The following is a 22,219-nucleotide window of genomic DNA, read 5'->3' on the forward strand; positions in this document are numbered from 1 at the left end:
AAACACAATGAGTTAATTGAATATAATGACAAAGACAGAAATATTATCTCAATAAATACTGAATTACAAGATGAATGAGTTAAGTAAAATTCTTAAAAACTAAGGGAGAAGACACTTGGATTGGCTATCTATATTCAAAATTGATTATGATAAATAGTTCTGGATGATAGAATAAGAAATGATACATTTTTATTTTTAGATATTATGTATTTTTCCAAATTTTCTTATTATTTTATCATAAGAAAAATGCCATTAAAATGTTTATAACTTGATTTTGTTCTCATCATATTTTACTCTGTTGAGTTTTGTTTGATTACTCTTTTTGACATTATAAATACTGTCTTATGATGTGATTAAGATGTATATGACTTTGTGTCCAAGAACCTAAGTACATTTTTGCTGAAACTATGGAAGGGTAGCACAAAGCATGATTGATGGTTAATACCTAAAAGAGCACATGAAAATAAGCTACTGCACAGGTCAAGTAAAGAGGCCAGAGATGAAGGGAAGTATCAAGCATGGAGAAGGTTTGCCAAGTGAGTGGAGGAGAACTGTCAGTTTAATGAAGTGGCTATTTATTACTCATCTTTATTTCACTTGTACTAACCCAGCATTGAATTCACTAGGCGCCATGCCATGGTTGTATAATCTGGAAGGCCCGGGGACATCCATCAGAAAACAGATTTATAAAAGGTAGAAAGTTTATTTTATTAATAATATTGTTACAACATAGTGTTGTATAGTGTAGTAGAATTAGAAATTACATCTGTTTAAGCTGTAGCAGTGATGTGTTCAGCATCTGGCTTTATGTATTCCCGTAAAACACAGCAGGGCCTATTATTGCACTGATTATATATGTATTCCCAGGTGTTGCAGGAAGTTTTGCAAACACCACGAACAAGGTAACATTCCGTTTCTCTCTCTGTAATTTCTCTTGCTTTTTCTCTTGTTTTCTTCTGTGAAACTAAGAAAAAGTACCCATGATCATGAATCCAAGTTTAATCCACTTGCATAGACAGATAGATAGACAGACAGATGATGGATAGATTAGTAAATAAAGTTATTTAAAGTATAGAGATAAATAATTTTGTTCTGAAACCATGCCCAGGCAACTGTATTAAAAAGCTGTAACTTTTATCCCCTATAAAGCAGTTTAAGTACATATTCATCCAAAAGTATTTCCTTTGTCATTAGCATGTTTTTGATAAGTAGAATATTCTTAAATATCTAATATGTGTATGTTTTCTCAACAGAAAGGAGAAAAGGTTGTAGAACCAATAGTTTACATGTTTTTTGTTCTAAATAATTATTTACTTCAACACCCCTCTGCCCCACCACAAATTACTAGGTTAGTTAGTTATAGAAAGCCTAATTTTGACAACAGCTACAATATCAGTTCATTATATTGCATTTAAAAAGAGAAGGCCTACTAAGGCCTCATCATCGTAAAGGACCAGGAGGAAGGCAGAAGTCAAGAGCTAGAGGCAAGGTGGAGAGATACTAAGATTCTGTTGGAGTTTTTATTCACCAACAAAACATCACTCTATTTATTTCACTGTAACTTATTTAACAATAAAGATTTTTTTTCCTCTTACAAAATCAAACGAATAAAGGCAATAGGAAGCATGTAAGGAATCATAGTCTCACCAAAAAACAAACAAACAAAACAACAAACAGGTTTAATTACACATCTTGGGAACCATTTCCTCCTCCATTATCTTATCAATTATCAGTTTCACTCATTTCTTCTTCCATGCAAAAAAGAGTGAATTGTATTATAAATTCACATGCAGTCTCCCAACAATCATTTATTTGCTTTATTTATCCAAAGTAAAGCATTTATTAAAAAAAACATTTGGCCTTCCCTCCTTTTCTATATTAACAAATGTTACCTGATGGACCACAAGACACAATGCAGGCAAAGATCAGGAAAATGCAAGGTATCTTCATTGTTGATATAGTAACTAGAGTGAAGTTGAGGCAGAGCTCAAACTATCTGCAAGTTGTGCTATTCTTTTGTAAAAGAAAGATAAACTCTTGTTTTTATAGGCTTCTCAGGGTGATTACTATTCTGATTAATGCTACCTTTCAAGAATGAGAACACGCTCCTGTAACTATTGTGAAATAGCATCAAGCAGATTAGAGGATTTTGTTCCGTTATGACCTCAGTGAGCTAAATGTGAACTCATTTTAAATTACACAAGCAAAGAATGGGGTTAAAGTCCTTTTAAACACTTGCACCAAAAGCACATAATCAGCATCAGCATCATTTTTTGACCACATGCTTTTTCAAACATATATTATGTGCCAGGCAATGTTCTAAGCATTTTATGCCAATTAACTAGTTTAATCCTCGTAACAATTTCTATGACATAGAATTTTTTACTTTTCAGTTGAGGAAATTGTGGCACAAAGAAGTTATGTGATTGCCTTAAGTAGTACAGGCAGTGACTGGTAGAGCTGAGGTGGACTCTAGTGAAACATGATGTGAGAGTCCATATTCTCAACCTCCACCTTCTTCACTCGTAAGTGAGTAATGGATGTTCATCAGCTGAAAGTATTCTCTGTATACATGGCCTGAGCCAGAACACTGTTACCAAAATTTAATTTTTCTATAAACAATGTATTTCTAGAATATAGTTCTAGTACTGTTATATTGACACACCATGTGATGAGTCAGCCATAGGATTACCTCATTCACAGGGAAAAGCAAGTGAGTTAAAACCTGAGAGGGCACTGGATTTAGATGCAGAAAACCAATCTTGAGATAGGGCTCTTCTTTTTACTAGCTGTATATTTGGGATAAATATTAAAAGCTATATCTGTAGGACCAACCATATTTACAGATTTATGGTGAGGATTAAATACATAACATATGGGAAAAATCATTAATTATTAATGACACATAGACATAAACAGTTTGGTTAGGTGTAAAAACCAATAAGATGTATCATTACAGGCTAATAATGTATGCTCTCACTCCCTCTGTCACTGGGGACAAACAAATTATAAGGGTATTCTATAATCTGAGTTTTAAAAGCTGTAATCTATTCTTCTTGTTACTTCTCTACTTCATTACTTATACAAATGTACTTACATATTGTTAGCCAAACCATGGAAAATCTTTTTTCTCAATATATTTTTCTAAAAACTGCTGGAAGTTTAATAAGACCTATTGTAAAGCAGTGCAAATAGCAAGTATAAAAAGTAGAATAGAAAATTTAAAGTTTTGGCATTATCATGATGGCAAGGATAAGAAAGTGACTTGGGACAAAATGATGCTTTTTTGCTTCATGGAAGTTGTGTCCATTTCATGTACTTAAAATAAGCCTCTCCTATCAAGTTAGAATGTCACCTAAACTCTTATTAATTGCGGGACCTTTCCCTTCATTGCGTGAATATGAACCTGGGACTGGTGACATCTGAGTCACACAGAACAAAGATGAGTGACTAATCTCTCAATTCTCCCAAGAAAATGGGCTAAGTAAACAAAACCGGATGCAGAGCAGAGAAGTTAATTTATTAATTTATTGACTAAAGAGGATATTTCAGGGCTTAATTTGGAAAAAAAAAAAAACAGATTCCAGTTTTCCTGTTAAGAAAAACTTTTTTTAAGGGGAAAAGCAGAAATGAAATTGTGGAATAAGGGATATGAATGAAATTGCAAGTAGTGACTTAAGTAAAGAAGAGAAGACGCAGAGAAATTTATTTTAAAATTATATGAACCAAATGGCAAGATGAGCAATCTCTCACATTTCTTCTTCCTAGAGTCAGGACTTTGGATTTTTAGATGAAAAACAATGTTCTTTCTTCTTAGAAAGTAGATGATTATAGCGAATAACTATACGATTCAGAGCTGCAGGTAAGAACTTCAGGATTTTATGTTCTTGGTGAGGAAAGGGTGACTAGGCTTTAGGGGTGCTGTGATGAGACACACCGACCTAGGGAGTTTTTTCATGCCACGACATAGATGTTGAGAATGCCAGGAAAGGGTATGATTTGACAGAGAGAGATGACCAAAAGTAAGTATCAAATGTAATGCTATTCTCTTACAAGAGTTTCCAGTAAAACTTGACACTTTCCACCAATTTTCTGCATAAAGTCTAGGTTTGTTAGTCTAGCACTAGGTCTTAGCCTTCACATTTCAGGAATAAAAACCTAAAACAACATACTATGTCTTTGCTTGCAAAAACCACAATGCAGTTCCATTCTTAGCTCTTCACTACCAGACACCAGGTGTTATTTCACCCTCACCCTCAACATCACATTGTAATTTCAATTCACTAATGATTGTAAAGCTTTAAGATTAAAGATTAAGAATACATTGTGAAATTAATTTTACCTACCTATGACAGATTATCTGGTACTTTTGGATATTTTGAAATTGGTAAGAATCATAAAACTTTTTACAACGAAGATTAAATTACTAAGAAAACAAACGATGTCATAGATGTCCACGGCTGTATCTTCTGTAACAATTTCTACTTTCTGCTATAAAAAGCTCTTAAGCAATCTCCAGTAGTTACTGATGGTTTGTATTTTTAGAAGCCATGAATGAGTCTGAGAGACTCAGCGTCTCTGTTACGTATAGCTGATCTGCTGCACCTTAAAAACACCTATGAAATACTTAATATGTGCAAGACATTATTCTATGTAGCTTACATGTACTAGTGTGTTTAAACCCCATGAAAGCCCTATGAGGTTGGTATAATATTGAGCCTCATTTCACCTAAGAGGAAACTGATACATAGAGATTGAAGTACAATAACTTCCCCAAAGTAAACTAGCTAACCGCTAAGTGGTAAAATGGAATTGAACATGGTCTACTTTCAGAGCCCACATTCTTAACCATTATTATTACTACATATCCAAATCACATAGAATGGTTGTCTTAGAGTTCCAAGGGAACTTCTGTACTAATGAAAACATAGTTTCCAAAATAAAAGAAATATTACAATTCACTTGTTCTCACTCTTTATTTCTACAGCTGAGAAAAACACTTTTGAAAGCAGAAACTTTGAAGAGAAATCGCTCCTGGGAGATTCTATTTTAAGGAGAATCTACAGCAACCTTGGAGAGTGATGGAAACTGACCTTTTCTTTCCTCCTGACAAATATCTTTTCTGACCCTGCCAGAGTATTCCTTAACATTCTAAGTAATGGAGGCGATTAGTGCATATTGTGTGCTCTAAATGAGGATGAGTCAGAGACAATTTCTAACGCAGAACTCTGGTATGACTCGTTGTTCTTGTTCTGTAATAAGCCATACATTAAGCTACAAATGGGTTTTAAAGGCAGAGTTAGAAACCTGAAATTTTAAACCAACCTTAAAAATAACTGGTGGGAAAATGTTCAACATCTGTTGGTTTGTGTGCTTTGTTTTGATTTTGATGACAAATTTCATAGTTTACCAAATGTATTTTTGCACTATCGTATTGTGTATTATCTTTTTTTAAAATGTGCACTTGAAAGAAATGGTTTTGAGCAAGTTGCTTATCTGAAAGTTACCTGCTTAATCAATGCTACTACTACTACTAATTTAATAATAATCATTTAAAATAATAAGAATTGTTGATTTAAATCATTCAGTTTCAGTAATTACCCTGTCCAGTGTGTAGGAAGACTTTGAAGAATTTTTTTTTTGTTCCTACTCTAATAATAATAGTCACCCTTGATTCATTAAACATTTTAGAATCCAATGGAATAATTTTTTAAAAAATACACACTCCTGGGCACCACCCACAAATAGTCTCATTCTGTTATTCAGTGGTATGGCTGAGAAAATTGCACTTTTTAATAAATTCCACAAATCTTTCTGATGCTTAACCAGCTCTGATACCACTGATCAGACCTCCCTCTCTGCTTTTGTCTGACGTGCGCTTATATACAACACACCATCTGCCATTTGTACAGTTAGTCTCATCACTTTCTTTCCTCTAATTAAGTGTGCCCGGAATGCAGAATGAATCATATTTTTCTCACCACTGAGCCTAGCAGAATATGAATACCGTTGGAAGCATAATTCCAAGTTCCCTCTTACAGCAGTGTAATAGTCTGGACAGACTGACCTGAGTGTGAATGTTACTTTACTACTATTTGGCTGTGTGGGCCTCCAGCAAACTGTGTTTCCATTATGAGTCTCAGTTTTCTTAAGGGTATGGGGAATAAAATTAATCATCTTGTATAAAAAATATGAAGATTAAATGATACAAGCTGAGCATTTGCTCTGACCTAAACTAATGCTTCTTTCCTTCAATTTCCTACCTCTCATATTTGCTATGTTCCAGGATTCACCCTTTGGTATTTCACATGCTTCATGAGTCAGAATACCACCTCTGGATGAAAAATAGTATAAATTATGTAATATAATATGTTATAATTTAATATAATACAATATAAATCATTATGCATATATGTACATATATTAGTATACAAAGGTATACAAATTTTTGTAGACAGATACACTTAGAGATGAAAACAAAAATAAAGTAGAAACAAAACAACTAAAAATTAAATAATAAAATCTGAGAATACTGGTATTTTCCATGGTCCTTATAGAAATATGTCCCTCAATGATGTCACAGGTAAAGCCCAATTTTTTCTCACTTCTCTATCACTTAAAGGCCCTACTGAAAAGCCCTTATTTTGTTAAAAATTACAAAACATCTGAGAAAATAGTTTCTAATATGAGATCACACCAAAATTTATTTTAGGAGCTAAAATCAAACTGTAGAATATTGAAAGTTGTCAACTGCATGCTCACATTCCTTTGAAAGTGGTCCACGGCTTCTCAAAAATGAAGAAACAAGATTTATAAAGTATTTCAAAAGTCCATTTAACAGTTCCCTACTTCTAAGCATCCATATCCTTGACAAATCACCTCTATCTAATACCCCTTGACAAGACAGAATAACTTTAGGATATAAAATGTGCCTATTCTTTGACATTAGAAAAACCTGGAGTTGAACCTTAGGCAAGCTTTTTCTATCAAAATGATCTTTTTTGAGACCTGTTTTCCTTATCTACAAAGTAGTGATTTTAATATTAAACTTATTAGGCTGTACTGAATATTAAATGAGATAACACACAAAACTGACAAAGAAGACACTCATTAATAACTTCAAAAGTCACTTAGTTCTTACTATGTATTGGCACAACATAAGGCTCTAGGATAAAGCAGTAGGCAAGGTAGCCTGGTCACAGCCCTGCCTGGAGCTTAATTTTCAGATATGGATTGCTTTTCGTAAAATTCAATAGTGTTAGGAAAGAGAGGGGTATCAAGAAATGATCAAGAATGAATTCTACCATCCTAATAAGGGGATGGACAATGAAGGGTGTCCCGTGGGGAGAGGCCTATGTATTCTTGAGTAACAAAGTGTGTGAGGAGCAAAGAGAAGCCAGTGATCTGACACAGTGGTAGAGGGGAGCTCAGGCTGTGGCAGGGTTCCTCCTCATTGGGCTTTTGATGTCATGGTGAAGCAGTGGATTTGATTATGTTTGATGGAAGCAGTTTAAGAGTTTATGAATTCCGGAGACTTCCGGCCAAGATGGAGGCTTAGACGGACACGCTAGGTCTCCCTCTACAACTATAGAGGAATACAACTACTTCAAAACAAAGGATAACTAGAAATTCCAGAAAATAAAACTACACGGAAGTCCAACATATGAAGTTATAAACCAGCGGTGCCATTTGGGCAGGTAAGAGTTAAAGAGGGCAGCGCTGTTTGCGGTCGCACCCGGAGCGGCGGGCGGCGAGGAATCCCGGCTGCGCAAGCCCCTGGCGGTGCGCGACTCCGGCGCTGGGGAGAGCGGCCGCCGCATGCCTTGAACAGTGAGGCCCAGGGGGGCGGGAGGACGGATCCCGGTCTCCTAGCGGAATAACTGTGTGAATCCATCTTGGACCCCCGCCCCCAAAGAAAGCACCACAGGGCTGCGAAATAGGTCGCGGACAGGCAGGCGCCGGCCGGTCGCTGATTTGTGACGCGTACACAGGCACTGCCCCCGACAGCCGGCCCAAGATAACAAAACGCATCTGTCAAAATGAGGCAGACAACTATAGAAATCCCGGTGACACAGCTCACCAGGCAGCAGATAGAGAACCTGACAGATGAACAGGTAAGAAACCTGTCAGAGGCTCAGTTCTGGGCCATTGTTATCAGGTGGCTTACAGAATTCACAAAAGAGCAGGAAAAAGATATGAAAGAAGTGAAAAAATTTCATAACGAAAGGAACAAAACCGCATACGAGACAGAAGGAAAGGAAATAAAATCCAGAGTTCATTACAACAAACTGGAATATGGAGAAGGAACAAGCAGTCAACTAATGCAGAGAGAGGAAATGGGAAGCAACAATGAAAGGATCAGAAACCTCTGGGACAGCTATAAAAGGCCCAACATAAGAATCATTGGTTTGCCAGAGAATGAGGAAGATGAACTAGAACTTGAAAAATTGAGTGAAAATATAATAAAGGAGAACTTCCCAGACTTGGGGAAGGAAATAGACCTGCAGGTCCAGGAAGCAAGGAGAGTTCCCAAGAGACTGGACCCAGGGAGAACCACTCCAAGACACACTATAATCAAAATGTCAAAAATTAAAGATAAAGAGAGAATCTTAAAAGCAGCAAGAGAGAAGAAAAGAATTATGTACAAAGGGGTCCCAATTAGACTATCAGCTGACTTCTCAAGGGAAACCCTACAGGCAAGAAGAGACTGGCAAGAAATATTCAAAGTAATGAAAATCCAAAACCTACAACCACGAATACTCTATCCAGCGAAATTGTCATTCAGAATAGAAGGACAGAGAAAGTGTTTCCAGGAAAAAATAAAACTGAAAGAGTTCATTAGATCCAAACCACTGTTATATGAGATGTTAAAGGGACTGGTTTAAAAAAAAACAGAAGCTAGGGAGATGAAACAAAGGCAAACTAAATAGGCAACGAGAGTGGAAGAGGAACTGTGGGTACGGGAAGCATATTGGGGGGAGGTCAACAGGGAGGGGGAATGGGGAAAGGGAGGGAGATGATATAGGAATTGGGGATCAAGGTAGGAGGGAATGGAATAGACGGAGAGAGGTTGGGAGGAACTGTATGCACAACTAATGGACATAATCTAAAAGGGGGGGACAACTGGAGGGAGGGGGGCCACCGGGTGGAGGGGAGCAGAGGGAAGGGAAATTGGCACAAATGTAATAATTTAATCAATAAAACACATTAAATCTGAAAAAAAAAGAGTTTATGAATTCCCTCTGGCTCCTGGTAGGAGAACAGTTCGGAAGAGAGTAGGAGGAGCAGAGTCTGGGAGGGAGGTTATTTCGGAGACAGCTACAGTGGTCTATGAGGAAAGATAAGGTGTCTCTTTGAGCTGCCAATCCATTGTTCTCCTCTGTTTCCTCTCCCCATGGTTTCGCTAGTTCTTACTTTGAACCTGCCTAAACTCCTACCTCTCTGTCTGACTGCAGATGAGAAGGGCCTGTTCCCTATTGTCCCCAATGTTCTGATACACTGTTAGGTCATTGATCATTGATATGTGTCTGTCCTCTCTGCCTTGCTTCCTGTCAGCCTTGGGTTGGACTCTCTGTGCTTTCTTAATGAACAGTCTGATAATACGATTACTGAGCCATATGGGAATTTAAAGTAGAGTTTTTCTTTTATCTCAATGCTTGTGCACTTTAGAGGACATATACACCCCCCTCCCCCGACCACCAATAATGTTGCCCTCTAATGCACAGAAAATAAAACCAGCAATTTCCACAAGGAAAATTTCAGGTTAGTTAAGAGATGAAAATAAATGCCTGAGAAAGGAAAGGGGAGCAAAAAGAGATGAGGAAGGAGGCAGAGAAGGGAAAGAATCACACTGATTAGTAGATGGATGCAGCACTCGTCGTCGTCGGCAGCCGTCCGTCTCGAGAGACGATGGCGTAGCTTCCCGAGAGTCTATCTGCACCGCCGAGAATGGCTGTGCAGTCCGATTCGGGAGTGACAATCCCTGCCGCACTTGGTACAGGTGAAGGCAGATGGCCGTTGTTGCTGCTGCTGACGCTGCTTCCGCCTCGATCTTTTCTGGACCGCCTCCTCGTTGCGCGCAGCCTCCGCGCGTGACGTACCTTGCCTGACCGCGAGCCTCCAGGCTAGGCGGTCGTCTGCTTGAACTTCCCATGTGTTGAGATTGATGGAGCATTGTGTCATGTCCTTTTTGCAGATGTCTTTGAACCGCAGTTTTGGGCGCCCTGTCATCCTCTTGCCTTCTGCTAGCTCGCCGTAGAGGAGGTCTTTGGGGATACGGCCTGCATCCATTCTTTTGACATGGCCGAGCCACCTGAGGCGTCTCTCGCTAAGAACTGCATGCAAACTGCTCATATTGGCTCGCTTCAGCACCTCGGTGTTGGGGACCTTATCCTGCCAGGCGACATGCAGGACGCGTCGCAGGCACCTCATGTGGAAGCTGTTGAGTTTCCTTTCGTGCCTTGCATAGGTGGTCCACGTCTCGCTGCCATAGAGGAGAGTGCTGAGTACGCAGGCTTGGTAGATGCGCAGTCTGGTTTTCTCAGTGAGGCTGGAATTGTTCCACGCTCGCCGGTTCAGTCTGGCCATAACTGTGGCTGCCCTGGCGATTCTCCGGTTGACCTCCAAGTCGACTGACAGAGAGCTCGAGATGGTGGATCCGAGGTAAGTGAAATCGTTGACAACCTCCAGGGTGTATCCGTCGATGGTGATGCATGGGGGAGTCCCCGTGCCTTGAGCCATAACATTCGTCTTCGTCAGGCTGATGGCTAGTCCGAACTCCTTGCATGCGTGGGAAAGGCAAGTGACTAGCTGCTGGAGTCCCTCTTCGGAGTGTGATGTCAAAGCTGCGTCGTCGGCGAAGAGCATCTCACGGATGAGCACCTCTTTGACTTTGGTCTTGGCTCGTAGACGGGCCAGGTTGTAGAGCTTGCCATCGGATCTGGTGTGAATGAAGACACCCTCGCTGCAGTCCTTAAAGGCGTATTGGAGGAGCATGGAGAAGAAGATTCCGAACAGCGTAGGCGCGAGGACGCAGCCCTGCTTTACTCCGCTGCTGACTGGGAAGGCCTCAGAGGTTGCGCCGTTGTAGGACACCGTGCTGTGCATGTTGTCGTGAAAGGACATGACCACAGCAAGCAGATGTGGTGGACAGCCAATCTTCCGTAGCAAGCTGAAGAGTCCACTTCGACTGACCAGATCAAACGCCTTCGTGAGGTCGATAAAGGCGAGGTAGAGTGGTTTATGCTGCTCGTGACACTTCTCCTGCAGCTGGCGTAGGGAGAAGATCATGTCCACTGTTGATCGGCCAACTCTGAAGCCACACTGGGACTCTGGGTAGACGCGGGAAGCAAGGGTCTGCAGGCGGGCAAGAGCGACCCGGGCAAATACTTTGCCGATGACGCTGAGGAGAGAGATGCCCCGGTAGTTGTTGCAGTCGCTGCGGTCTCCTTTGTTCTTGTACATGGTGATAATGTTGGCGTCTCTCATATCCTGGGGGATGTAACCCTCCTTCCAGCAGAGACAGAGTAGATGGTGGAGCGGCTGTAGCAGGACTGGTTTCCCGCTCTTTAGGATTTCTGGAGGGATTCCGTCGCTTCCTGGTGCTTTCCCGCAAGCGAGGCGGTCGATGGCTTTGCCGAGCTCTGCCGCAGTAGGTGGGGTGTCTAGCTCCTCCATGACTGGTAGGTCTGGGATGGCTTTAAGAGCAGTGTCTGTTACGGTGTTCTTCGTTGCGTACAGCTCGAGGTAGTGCTCGGTCCACTGCCGCATTTGCTGTTCCTGGTCAGTGATGACCTCACCTGTCTTGGACTTAAGGGGGGCGATCTTGGAGGGGATTGGGCCTGTTGCCTTCTTGATACCCTCATACATTCCTCGTGCGTTGCCTATATCGGCGGCTTCCTGGATGCTTCTGCACAGGTTTAGCCAATAGGTGTTGGCACAGTGGCGGGCGGTCTTCTGGACTTTGTTCCTGGCAGCCCGTAGAGCTTGAAGTGTACTGGGAGTGGGCGTGGCCTTGTAAGCCAGTAGGGCCTTCCTCTTAGCCTCGATCACGGGTTCCATTTCTTCCCAGTGAGCCTCGTACCAGTCAGCGTTCTTCCGCTCTTTCTTCCCGTAAGCAATAATGGCGGAGTTGTATATGGCGTCGCGGAGACGTGGCCAATTGGATTCGATAATGTCATCTGCCGCCACTCCCTTGCCGAGTGCATCTTCCATCCTGTTGATGAATTGCTGGGTCTTAACTGGGTTGCTGGCACAACTGGTGTTGATGCGTGGGCGACCCTTCATCTTGGAGTGGTGCAACCTCTTCGGCATTATGCGCACCTTGCTTACCACGAGGGCATGGTCCGTGTCGCAGTCTGCACTGTGGTAGCTGCGGGTGAGGAGGGTGCTGCCAATATCCGTTCTTCTGGTGATGACGAGGTCAAGCTGGTGCCAATGACGGGAGCGGGGGTGCCTCCATGACACCTGGTGGATCTCTTTGCACTTGAAGAATGTGTTTGTCACGCACAGGCCGTGGTGACACAAAAGCTCAAGCAGTCGCTGACCATTCTCATTGATCTTTCCTCTCCCAAAGTTTCCAAGGCAGGTGGGCCAGGCCATATGGTCGGCTCCTACTCTTGCGTTGAAGTCTCCAAGGAGATAGAGAGCGTTACTTCTGGGAATCTTGGATAACGCTTCGTCCAGTGCATGGTAGAACTGTTCTTTCTCTTCGGTGGTGGCGCAGAGGGTTGGGGCATACGCACTAAGAATGCTGACTGGGCCGAAAGTTGTTGACAATCGGAGGGTAAGTAATCTCTCTGTGCCTCCTGTGGGTGGCTCTATGGAGTTAACAAGCGTGTTCTTCACAGCGAACCCAACACCGTGCTGTCTTGGTTGGTCCGGAGACTTCCCTTGCCAGTAGAAGGTGTAGTTGGTTTCTCTGATAGTTCCGTTGTCGGCCAACCGGGTCTCCTGTAGAGCCGCAATGTCGATGTTTAGTCGTGCCAGTTCCCTATCGATGATAGCGGTTTTCCTGGCACCCTTGATCCACGGAAGGTCTGCAGTAAGTCCGGGGCACATGGTCCTGATGTTCCAGCTAGCGAGGCGAAGAGCCGGAGGCTTCTTTCTTGTTGTTTGCTTGGAATTAACTGGTGCGGGTGTTTTGTGGCCCACTTTTCGAGAGGCGCCTCTCTGATCCCCACGCACCCAGTGGGGCAGGCGAGCCATGGCGAGACGGTAGCTGTCCAGTGAGGTGCGATGACCTCTCCCACCGTCAGAGGAGACCCCTGGCGCTCGTTTCCTTCGCCAATCGGATGAGCTTATAACCGGTATCTGTCTCCTCCCGTGTTGAGTCGACATCTTGCGATGACGCTGGAGTGTCCTCTCAAGTGAAACTGAAGCTACAGAGCCTGGGCAGGGTGATATGGAGGGTCTGCTGTTGCCCATGCAGCAGACCCCCCCTCTCTTCGCAGCTGAAGGGTCCAAGGGAAAGACAAAGTCAATACAGCTTGGCTTCAGGTGCGCCGCAGGAGTTGCCGGTGTTGACTACAATGTCAAACTGCCTTAGGGACTCCGGCTCCGGATTTTCTGTCGGGGTTTACTCCCTTAGCCTTTCCCCTGAAGAGGTATGCCGCAAGGCAGCGGAGGTTTTTTGGGGTCAGAGTTTTCCTTCTCTGATTTTAGAGAAGGAGGGCAGTCAGCCGCCTGCTCAGGTGTGTGGTCCAGGGGGAGAGAGAGGGCCTACGTGATGCGCTGTGTTTCCAAGGAGGGTTTTTTTTGTTTTTTTTTTTTTAACATGATGAACTCCGAGGAAGAATGTTTGGTATGTGGGCCAGGGACCAAATCTGTCAACTGCTTTGAAGACAGTTAGGTTTCCAAAATGAACACGAACAAAAGCAAAGAACCCCGGGTAGAGCCAAAACAGAGATAACGCGCCTCATTAAATGCGGGCTCCCGCGTGGGCTGCGTGGACACTCGCACCCGAAGGGCTTCCCGGCGGAGACACTGGGAGCCTGCCTTCTGCAGCCAGGCTTCCGGGACGCAGTGTCGTCTGAGCCGAGATCAGCAACCCCGTGACCTGCAGGGCTCCGGGCCGCTGCACCGAGGCGATAAATAACTTGGGTATTCTACTCAGATTTTGATTCTGGTTATTGGCTCTTGGCTCACCCAATTTGGGGACCTGCGTGGTGGCATCTAAGCAAAACCAGCTCAGCATCTCCTCCTGAGCCCCACTCCACACCAGTACCCCCTGAAGGGACAGCCTAGGATGCCAGCCTGTCTGGAATTAGAGAATCTGACGGGTTTGCCCCATGACTGTGAGTCACCTGAGAGTGCCCCTTGAAGCTTGAGGAAACAAAGGTAAATATTATTGCTTCCTCCTTTTCTGAAAATCTAAGTGTGACACGTGTTCCCTAACATGCTCCTAAGGAGTCGTGGGATAGCTTGTTCTGATGAGGTTTTCTATACATGACAAATAACCTCTGTAGATGTCTGCAAATGGTTTTCCTTGTTATTTCTTGATAGATTCCCTCAGTATAACTTTAATACATTTTCTGATAGAGTTTGCTAGAATCTTGAGGCGGCTTTGAGAACAACTGGTTTTGACGAGCTCCAGCTCAGTTTTCACCTCTGCATTATCTCACAATAAAATGTCAGTGGCTAGTGGCTGGGATGTGCGTGAACCCCGGCTTGGCTGCCTTCCTGGTTTCTGACAATACACTTTAGGAAAGAAAAAAATATCTATTAAAATCCTGCTCCTGATCTATTTTCTCAATCAGAAATAGGTAGTTTTAATTTAAATATTTATGTTAGGTATTTTCTCTCAGTTCTAAAATTTACCAAATACGTGTGTGTGCCATTCTTTTCAGAGTTAAAAAAACAAACAAACAAACAAAAAAAAAACATGTTTTTAAATAGTCAATATTACGCTTATTGATACCTTTTCTCACACTCATAGTCTGGAACGTTGAAAATCCATCTTCATTTTTTGGTACTATATTATTCTTTTAGATTATTATTAGATTATTATATTAAGGACGCTGTGAGGGGACGTGCAGAACTCAGGTCGTGTCTTTGCAACTTTGATTCCCTTTTCTCAGCCTACAGTTATTTCAAAGTTAAAAGTGTTTTATGTAGTATGTAAACGTGCAGCTGAATAGGGTGGTCCTGGTTGCAGGTTATATCTTTGTTTGCTGGACTTCCATGCACTTTGATTTTCTGGAACTTATGGTTGTTTCTAGTTTTGAGGTAATTGTATTCCTTCTTAGTTGTGGAGGGAGACGCCGCATGTCTGTCTATGCCTCCATCTTGGCCAGAAGTCCTCCTAGTGAATATTTTAATTGAATTATTATATTCTTCAATTCCTGAAGTTCTGTTTTTTAAGATACTTTCATTTTGTTCATGCATCATTTTCCTGATTTTCCTTAGTTGTCTGTTTTCTCTCGAAGTTCATTGAACTTATTTAAGATGGTCGTTTTTATTTTTGTCTCATAATTATTAGGTCTTCATTTCTTTAAGGTTGTTTCTGTGCTGGCTTAGGGGAGGGGCTCTCATGGGTGAAATAATTTTTTTTAACCATTTTAATGTAGCTGGTTTTGGCTTTGCACTTTCCTGGGATATTATGACTTTTTAACTGGTTTCTGGAGTTCTCTTAAAGCGTTTTTAGACAGTATATTGTTAAGTTCGTGTCTCTGTGGAAGAACAAAGTGTGGGGCTTCCTATTTTTCTGAAGGATTGGGCTGGCCTGGCAGAGGGTCCCTGGTTTATTCTTTGGGTGTTCTAGAGGGAACAGGCTATGAGGCAGAAGCCTGTCATTCTTCCAAAGTTGTGTAGTTTTTGTATTTTATGCTGTTTTAGTTTGTAACTAGCCCTATAGAAATAAGGTGATTAAAACAGGGGGAAATGATAGCAGGGCCCAGGTGTTAGAGTTTAGCCTTAATTGATAGGCTTAAGTAATTGAAGCTGTGACTGGATAGACTTTCTTTATCACCAAACCTTTGCTTCTGGAATTTTGCCTAAAGGGTGGCGGCAGGCAGCAGGACCCCAAATTGCTTTTCGGTAGCATAACTACTATTGAATCAAGATTAAAGCATTTCCATCTCCCTAAAAATTATCCTGTGTCTTGTTGTATCATCCTTTCCTCTAGCCCCATAGCCCAAGGCAACCAGTGATCTACTTTCTGTCTCTATAATTTTGCATTTTCTAGAACTTCATGTAGACTTTTATGCTTTGCTTCTTTCACTTAGCGTAATGCTTTTTGAGATTCATTTGTGTTGTTTTGTGTATCAGTATTTTGATCTTTTTTATTGCTGTGGATGTCTGTGACGCGATATTCTAGCGTCCGCATCGTTTAGAGCTGCGACTCAGAACATGGCGCGTTCCTAGAAGCCGCTTTCGGCATCAGTGGGCGGCGGCGCGTGGACTTGCAAGCGTGGGCCGCGGGACCAACCGACGCCACTTCGTGTTGGACAGTGGAAGCTGGAGAGCCGGGCTATTCGGACTGAGCCAATTGGTTTCCATGGATCTCAATAGTGCCAGCACTGTTGTTCTTCAAGTCTTAACTCAGGCCACCAGTCAGGATACTGCTGTGTTAAAGCCAGCTGAGGAGCAGTTGAAACAGTGGGAAACACAGCCAGGTTTTTATTCAGTGTTGCTGGTAAGTTGCTTAAAAATAGTTATTATTTTTAATAAAATGAGACACTATTCTATTGTTTTAAAAACCTACTTGTGTTGGTGGTTTACTTAGTGAAACTGATCCAAATGTTTGGCTGCCATTGCACTGCCATTTACTAATTCGAGGCATGGCACTTGGAGGACATTTAAGAGATGTTTATTGTCGGGTGAGTATACCCAAGCAGGGTATTGGTAGTATCTGCTTAGAAGGTTACACTGCCAGTTTTCTATTTTAGCCTGTAAATGCTGCCCTCAAGACTGTAAAGGAGGAAAGAGGAAGGATGCAGCACTAATATGTTGCTAAAACAGTGTTTGTTGAACTCTAATGTGCATGTGAATCACCTGGGTTCTTTAAAATGCAGTTTCTAGTTTCTTAGGTATGAGGCAGGGCTGAAAGGCTTCATTTCTCATAAACTCTCTTGTGGTACAAATGCTCTCTTTCTGTGGAGTACGTTATCTAAGCTGGCATTTACTCTATCTGAGTGGTTCTGTTTATTGGTCCTCTCAACAGTGCAAGTATACAAAGAGGAGTCTCCCCAACCGTGTGGTGATGACAATACATTATAGGTGCATTATTACAATGACAATTCTTTTTTTTTTTTTGGCAGAGCCAGGTGAGACTTTATTTTGGGGAAAAAGGAAAACACTTGATTTGGCTTCTAGTCAGGGACATGGTTAAAAGGCGGTAAACTCCCCACCCCAAGTGCAAGCTGAGGACTGGGTGGGGCTGAGCTTCAGGTGGGCCTCCTGTGCCCTCCACCCCCCTGCGCAGCTGGAGGACGGGAGGGACCGCAGCAGTCATTCACTTGGGCAGGGCATCAGATGACTCAGACACCAGCTTCCCATCGCGGGTCTCGATCTTCTTCACAGCCACCATCTTGGAGGAGCTGGTGCTGGTGTGGCTGAAGGGGCCAGAGCTCCCGCCAGAGCCCACGCTGGCCTGGAAGCCCATGCCATAGTTGAGGTTGCTATAAACTGGGCTCAGCACACCTGAGTAGCTGCTGGTGGTATTGGTATGGATACTCATGTTCTGCATCCCAGACTCCAGCCGGCTCTCCTCGCCCTCCAGCAGCTTGCGGTAGGTGGCGATCTCCACGTCTAGGGCCAGCTTGACGTTCATGAGCTCCTGGTATTCATGCAGCTGCCAGGCCATGTCCTGCTTCGCAGTTCTCAGAGCAGCTTCCAGCTCAGCCACCTTGGCCTGAGCATCCTTGACAGCCAGCTCACCATGCTGCTCGGCATCAGCGATGGAGGCCTCCAGGGCAGCCCCCTGGCCTTTGAGGCCATCAATCTCAGCCTGGATGCGGCTGATGCTCCGGTTCATCTCAGAAATCTCCGTCTTCGTGCGATGCAGGTCATCCCCATGCTTCCCAGCCAATGTCTGCAGCTCTTCATACTTGATCTGGTTTATGATCTCAGCCTCAGCCCGGCTACGGTTGGCAATCTCCTCGTATTGGGCCTTGACCTCTGCGATGATGCTGTCCAGGTCCAAGGAGCGGCTGTTGTCCATGGACAGCACCATGGACATGTCGGAGATCTGGGACTGCAGCTCACAAATCTCCCCTTCATACAGCTGCCTGTAGAAGTCGATCTCATCGGTCAGTCCTTCCAGGTGGGACTCCAGCTCTACCTTGTTCATGTAAGCTACATCCACATCCTTCTTGATGAGGACAAATTCATTCTCCATCTCTGTGCACTTGTCGATCTCATCCTCGTACTTATTCTTCAAGTCCTCCACCATCCCCTGCATGTTGCCAAACTCCGCCTCCAGTCTCAGTTTCTCCTGGGACAGTGTTTCCAGCTGCCGCCGAAGGTTGTTGATGTAGTTCTCGAACATATTGTCCATGTTACTGCGAGTCATCTTCTGCTGCTGCAGAAGAGTACACTTAATCTCCAGAATCTTATTCTGCTGTTCCAGGCTCCGCACCTTATCGATGAAGGAAGCAAACTTGTTGTTGAGGGTCTTGATCTGCTCCTTCTGCTGGTTGCACATGGCCTGGATGTTGGGGTCCACCTCCAGCTTCAGGGGGCTGAGCAGGCTCTGGTTCACTTGGACGGCTTTGATGGACCCTATACTCCCTGCTCCACCGAAACCTCCAGCCAGATTTATGTTGGCGCTCAGGCCAACCCAGTAGGTGCTGCCCACCCGGGAAAAGGCTGAGGAGCTGATGCTGAGCCCACTCAAGTATGAGTGGCTACTGAAGGCCTGGGGGCCAGAGGTGGACACCTTGTAGGTCATCTTCTGGGTCATCCTTGTGGACATGGTGGAGGCTGGAGTGGAGGCAAGGAGGCCAAACCAGACAGAGGTTCAAGAAGGAGCCCAAAAGCTGCTTCCACAATGACAATTCTTTCATCCATCACCACTTTCATTGTGGTGAAAGTTGAAATAAAGGGCATGGAGTTTGGTTACAGAGTTTTCAGGAAAATGAAATTCTTCAGTTACTCTCTTCTGGTCAGTGAGGTGCGGGAAAGTTCAGAAAGAACATCAATTAGGGAAGGATGCAGATCTCTTCAGTGGTTTTTTTTTTTTTTTTTTTCTCTAAAATATACAAAGGAAAAGAAAACGAATGTTTTAGAGAAGAATATTGCCAGTAAAAATAAAGCAGTAATGTACAATAAATTTAAACTTAGATTTCAGGTTAGAGTTAAAGATGTAAAAGATAAAAAATTAGTTTTGCACATAATCTCAGGGCCAGCAGTCACTCCTTCCACACTTTCAATCTTTATGTTCTTTCTCACAAGTTTAGCCATGTCCTGCTGAATTAATCCTGGATTTTTAATCCACACTACTTTACTATTCACTTGGTTTATACATAATCATCTTGACAAAACTTCAAGAATGAACTTCTATAACTTGCAAGGAAGAATTCCAATAAATATGTTATTTGCAGATATATGTGCCAAAAAGAAGGAAAATATTAGAAATAACAACTCCCATGGCTGGTAAGATTTTCTAAATCAAGAAATAATGAGATTACATATACAAAGCCCTCTAGACTTTGGAATGAAATGCACATCCATATTTATAGCTCGCTTGTGTGGCTCATAGTTTACTGAATTTTAAAAGATCACTGAATTTGTGGCTTATTGAGCAGGACTGTAGCTGAAATACTTCACCAACACATATTTAAAAAAATGAAAAATAATCCTTCATGCTGTCAACTATGACTTAGTAGTTTTCAGGGCTGTTAAGTTTGATCATAATGATTCCCTGGAAGTCTTCTGGGCAGTGGTTTTAAGTTTTTGATCCCTGAATCTTCAGTTTTCATTAAAAAACAAAAACAAAACTTTATTACCTTTGTTTTTTAAACTGCTTTCCCAGCTTCCCCAGTTACTGTGGAAATATAATAAAAACCATGTGGGTGAAAGTTACTGAATAATTTGTCTTTGAGCCACAGACATTCTATTTTGAAAGTCACAGCCCACAAGTCTCTCCTGTCCCCTGTAGGGTCATGCTGTGGTTTCTATGTTCTGTCTGATGGCCAATATTATCCTTTGAAGTGGCCAGTGTTCACCACCTTTGAATTTACTTACAACTCTGCTGCTTGTTTATGACTCTGCTTTCCATTGCTATTTTAGTAATTTTGCACCTGTCATCTTCTCTTGGGAGGGGATCACTTCTCCCCCCACACTTATTTTGCTATCATTGCTGCTCTAACTAAAGTCTAGGTTCCTCCTTCCTGACCAATTGAATGAGTATTTTCAAGGTTCCCAATGGAAAATCCATGCTCTCTTAGCTTCTTACACATCCTTAGTGTGACAGCTATGATAGTGAAATAATATTTCAGTATTATAACATGTTATTTCCATGTCTCTGTCTTGCATAGAACTATGACTATCTCTCTCCCAGACAACGTGTAAAACCTCAAGACTTTTGCTGGGTTTGGTTGTACTTTTCCTATCTCTACCCCACACTGTGTTACCTCACCTCTTGCTTATAATGCTCTAGCTTTCAGTTTCTTTTTTTGTCTAGTATGTAAAGCTATCGTATTCTAAAAACATAACTAAATAATGAACAATTAGAAATTGCTTTTTATCTAAAACTTCTAATATTTCTAGCAATAAAGAATTTTTAATCTCTCTCTCTGCTACATTACCAGAACAAGTTATCTTTGAGATTTTGGTTTTTGATTTAGAAGTATGATTTTGCCTAATGATATGAAGTGTCAAGTATAAATATGGAAAAGAAATCTATGTAAAAATCAGGATATATACATGAAAGAGTTCTGAAAAAGATTTTAAAAAGTTGTAGATTTGGAATTTTCTTGTCATCTGATACTTGAACCAGAGGTCAAATAGTAATAATCAATATTCTTTCTTGAGTTTGTTTTTGTAATAACTAAATGTCATAATCTGAATAATTTGCACTCTAACTATCAAAGATTATATGACTTAGCCTTTGAACTGGTGTCTTTCAGCTCTGAGTGTATGATGCCTGCTATTGATTGACCAGAATTGAATGCAACATCTAATATGTCTTGGTTGTCTGCCCACACACATATACACAAACATACATAAGTATTATTTCCAATAAAAAGTGAATCACTCAATATAACTAAAAAAATGATAATTTATTTTAAGGCTAAAAGTATGTCAAATGTAAATTCAACAAAAGCTGATTTTGAGAAGAGGCAGCTGGGATGTTGGACTATAACTCACCTCAGCTGTTTTCCTTCACTGGCTGCTCACTTCTGCTAGTTCATCTGATCCATATCCCCTGTCTCACAACCAGATCTTTACTGTATATCCTTGTGTACATGTAGCATCATATCATCCAAACCTAATTTGACAGAAAATTTCAACTCATGTATTCAACATTGGTTGAAATATCTTATTTTATTTTATTTTATTTTTTTGGCCCTGGCTGGGTAGCTCATTTGGTTAGAGCTTTGTCCCAATATACTAAGGTTGCAGGTTTGATCCCTGGTCAGGGCATATATAAGAATCAATCAATGAATGCATAAATAAGTGGAGCAACAAATGAATATTTCTCTCTATCAGCTCAATAAATAAACATTTTTTTAAAAGCAATATCTTTTTCCCCCTGAAATATGTAGTGTATATCTTTAGCTGAATAAAAAATACAAAAATACACCATCACATTAGAGAAACAAAAATTATATCCAACAACAAGTAGGTGATTAAAATCTGGTTTACATAAATATTGCTGTTTTCACTGATTTCTTGATATATGAGGTCTTTCCAGAAGGTATCCAGCCATGTAATGTGAAAAATAGAGACAATTATTTAAGAGGATATAAGATACAAGAAACATTGTACATAGAACCATGGCATCTCAGTCCCTTTCAAAGTTGTCACATTGGAACCTCACGCAGTGCTCCCAATTGCCATCAGCTTCCTCATTGTATTTTTCTGAATCTCACTGATGATCTGAAATATCTTCCCTTTCAAAGGCAATTTTAGTTTTGGAAAAATTCACAAGTCACAGGGCACAAAATTTAGGCTGTAGTGGGGCTGAGTCACCTGGGTGATTTGATGACTGGCTGAAAAACTGCACAAGACAGGATGCATAAGTGGGTGCATTGTCCTGATGAAGCTGACAATCACC

The 22,219-nt window shown here is 41.9% G+C and overlaps 1 protein-coding gene and 1 pseudogene across 1 annotated transcript; both read right to left on the minus strand.

Moving 5' to 3' along the window:
- Positions 1-770: 770 nt before the first annotated feature.
- DEFB113 (defensin beta 113) lies at positions 771-1,950 on the minus strand. The gene is made up of 2 exons (XM_090280801.1): positions 1,893-1,950; positions 771-964 (listed from the first exon to the last, which is right to left on the minus strand). Exons 1-2 carry the CDS (start codon positions 1,948-1,950, stop codon positions 771-773), a joined length of 252 nt encoding a protein of 83 aa, XP_090136927.1.
- A 15,502-nt stretch (positions 1,951-17,452) lies between these two features.
- LOC150007136 (keratin, type II cytoskeletal 8 pseudogene) lies at positions 17,453-18,929 on the minus strand (annotated as a pseudogene).
- Between the last annotated feature and the right edge of the window lie 3,290 nt (positions 18,930-22,219).

The sequence above is a fragment of the Furipterus horrens genome, unplaced genomic scaffold (genome assembly GCF_987537825.1).
Source record: "Furipterus horrens unplaced genomic scaffold, mFurHor1.1.pri manual_scaffold_6, whole genome shotgun sequence".
NCBI classification, from domain to species: Eukaryota; Metazoa; Chordata; class Mammalia; order Chiroptera; family Furipteridae; genus Furipterus; species Furipterus horrens.

Excerpts from the sequence above, each read along its gene's own strand:
- DEFB113 (XM_090280801.1), bottom strand. The coding sequence starts at position 1,950 with ATGAAGATACCTTGCATTTTCCTGATCTTTGCCTGCATTGTGTCTTGT. Across the intron at positions 965-1,892 it reads TGTGTCTTGTGGTCCATCAG|TTTCACAGAAGAAAACAAGA; the intron begins GTAACATTTGTT and ends ACTTTTTCTTAG.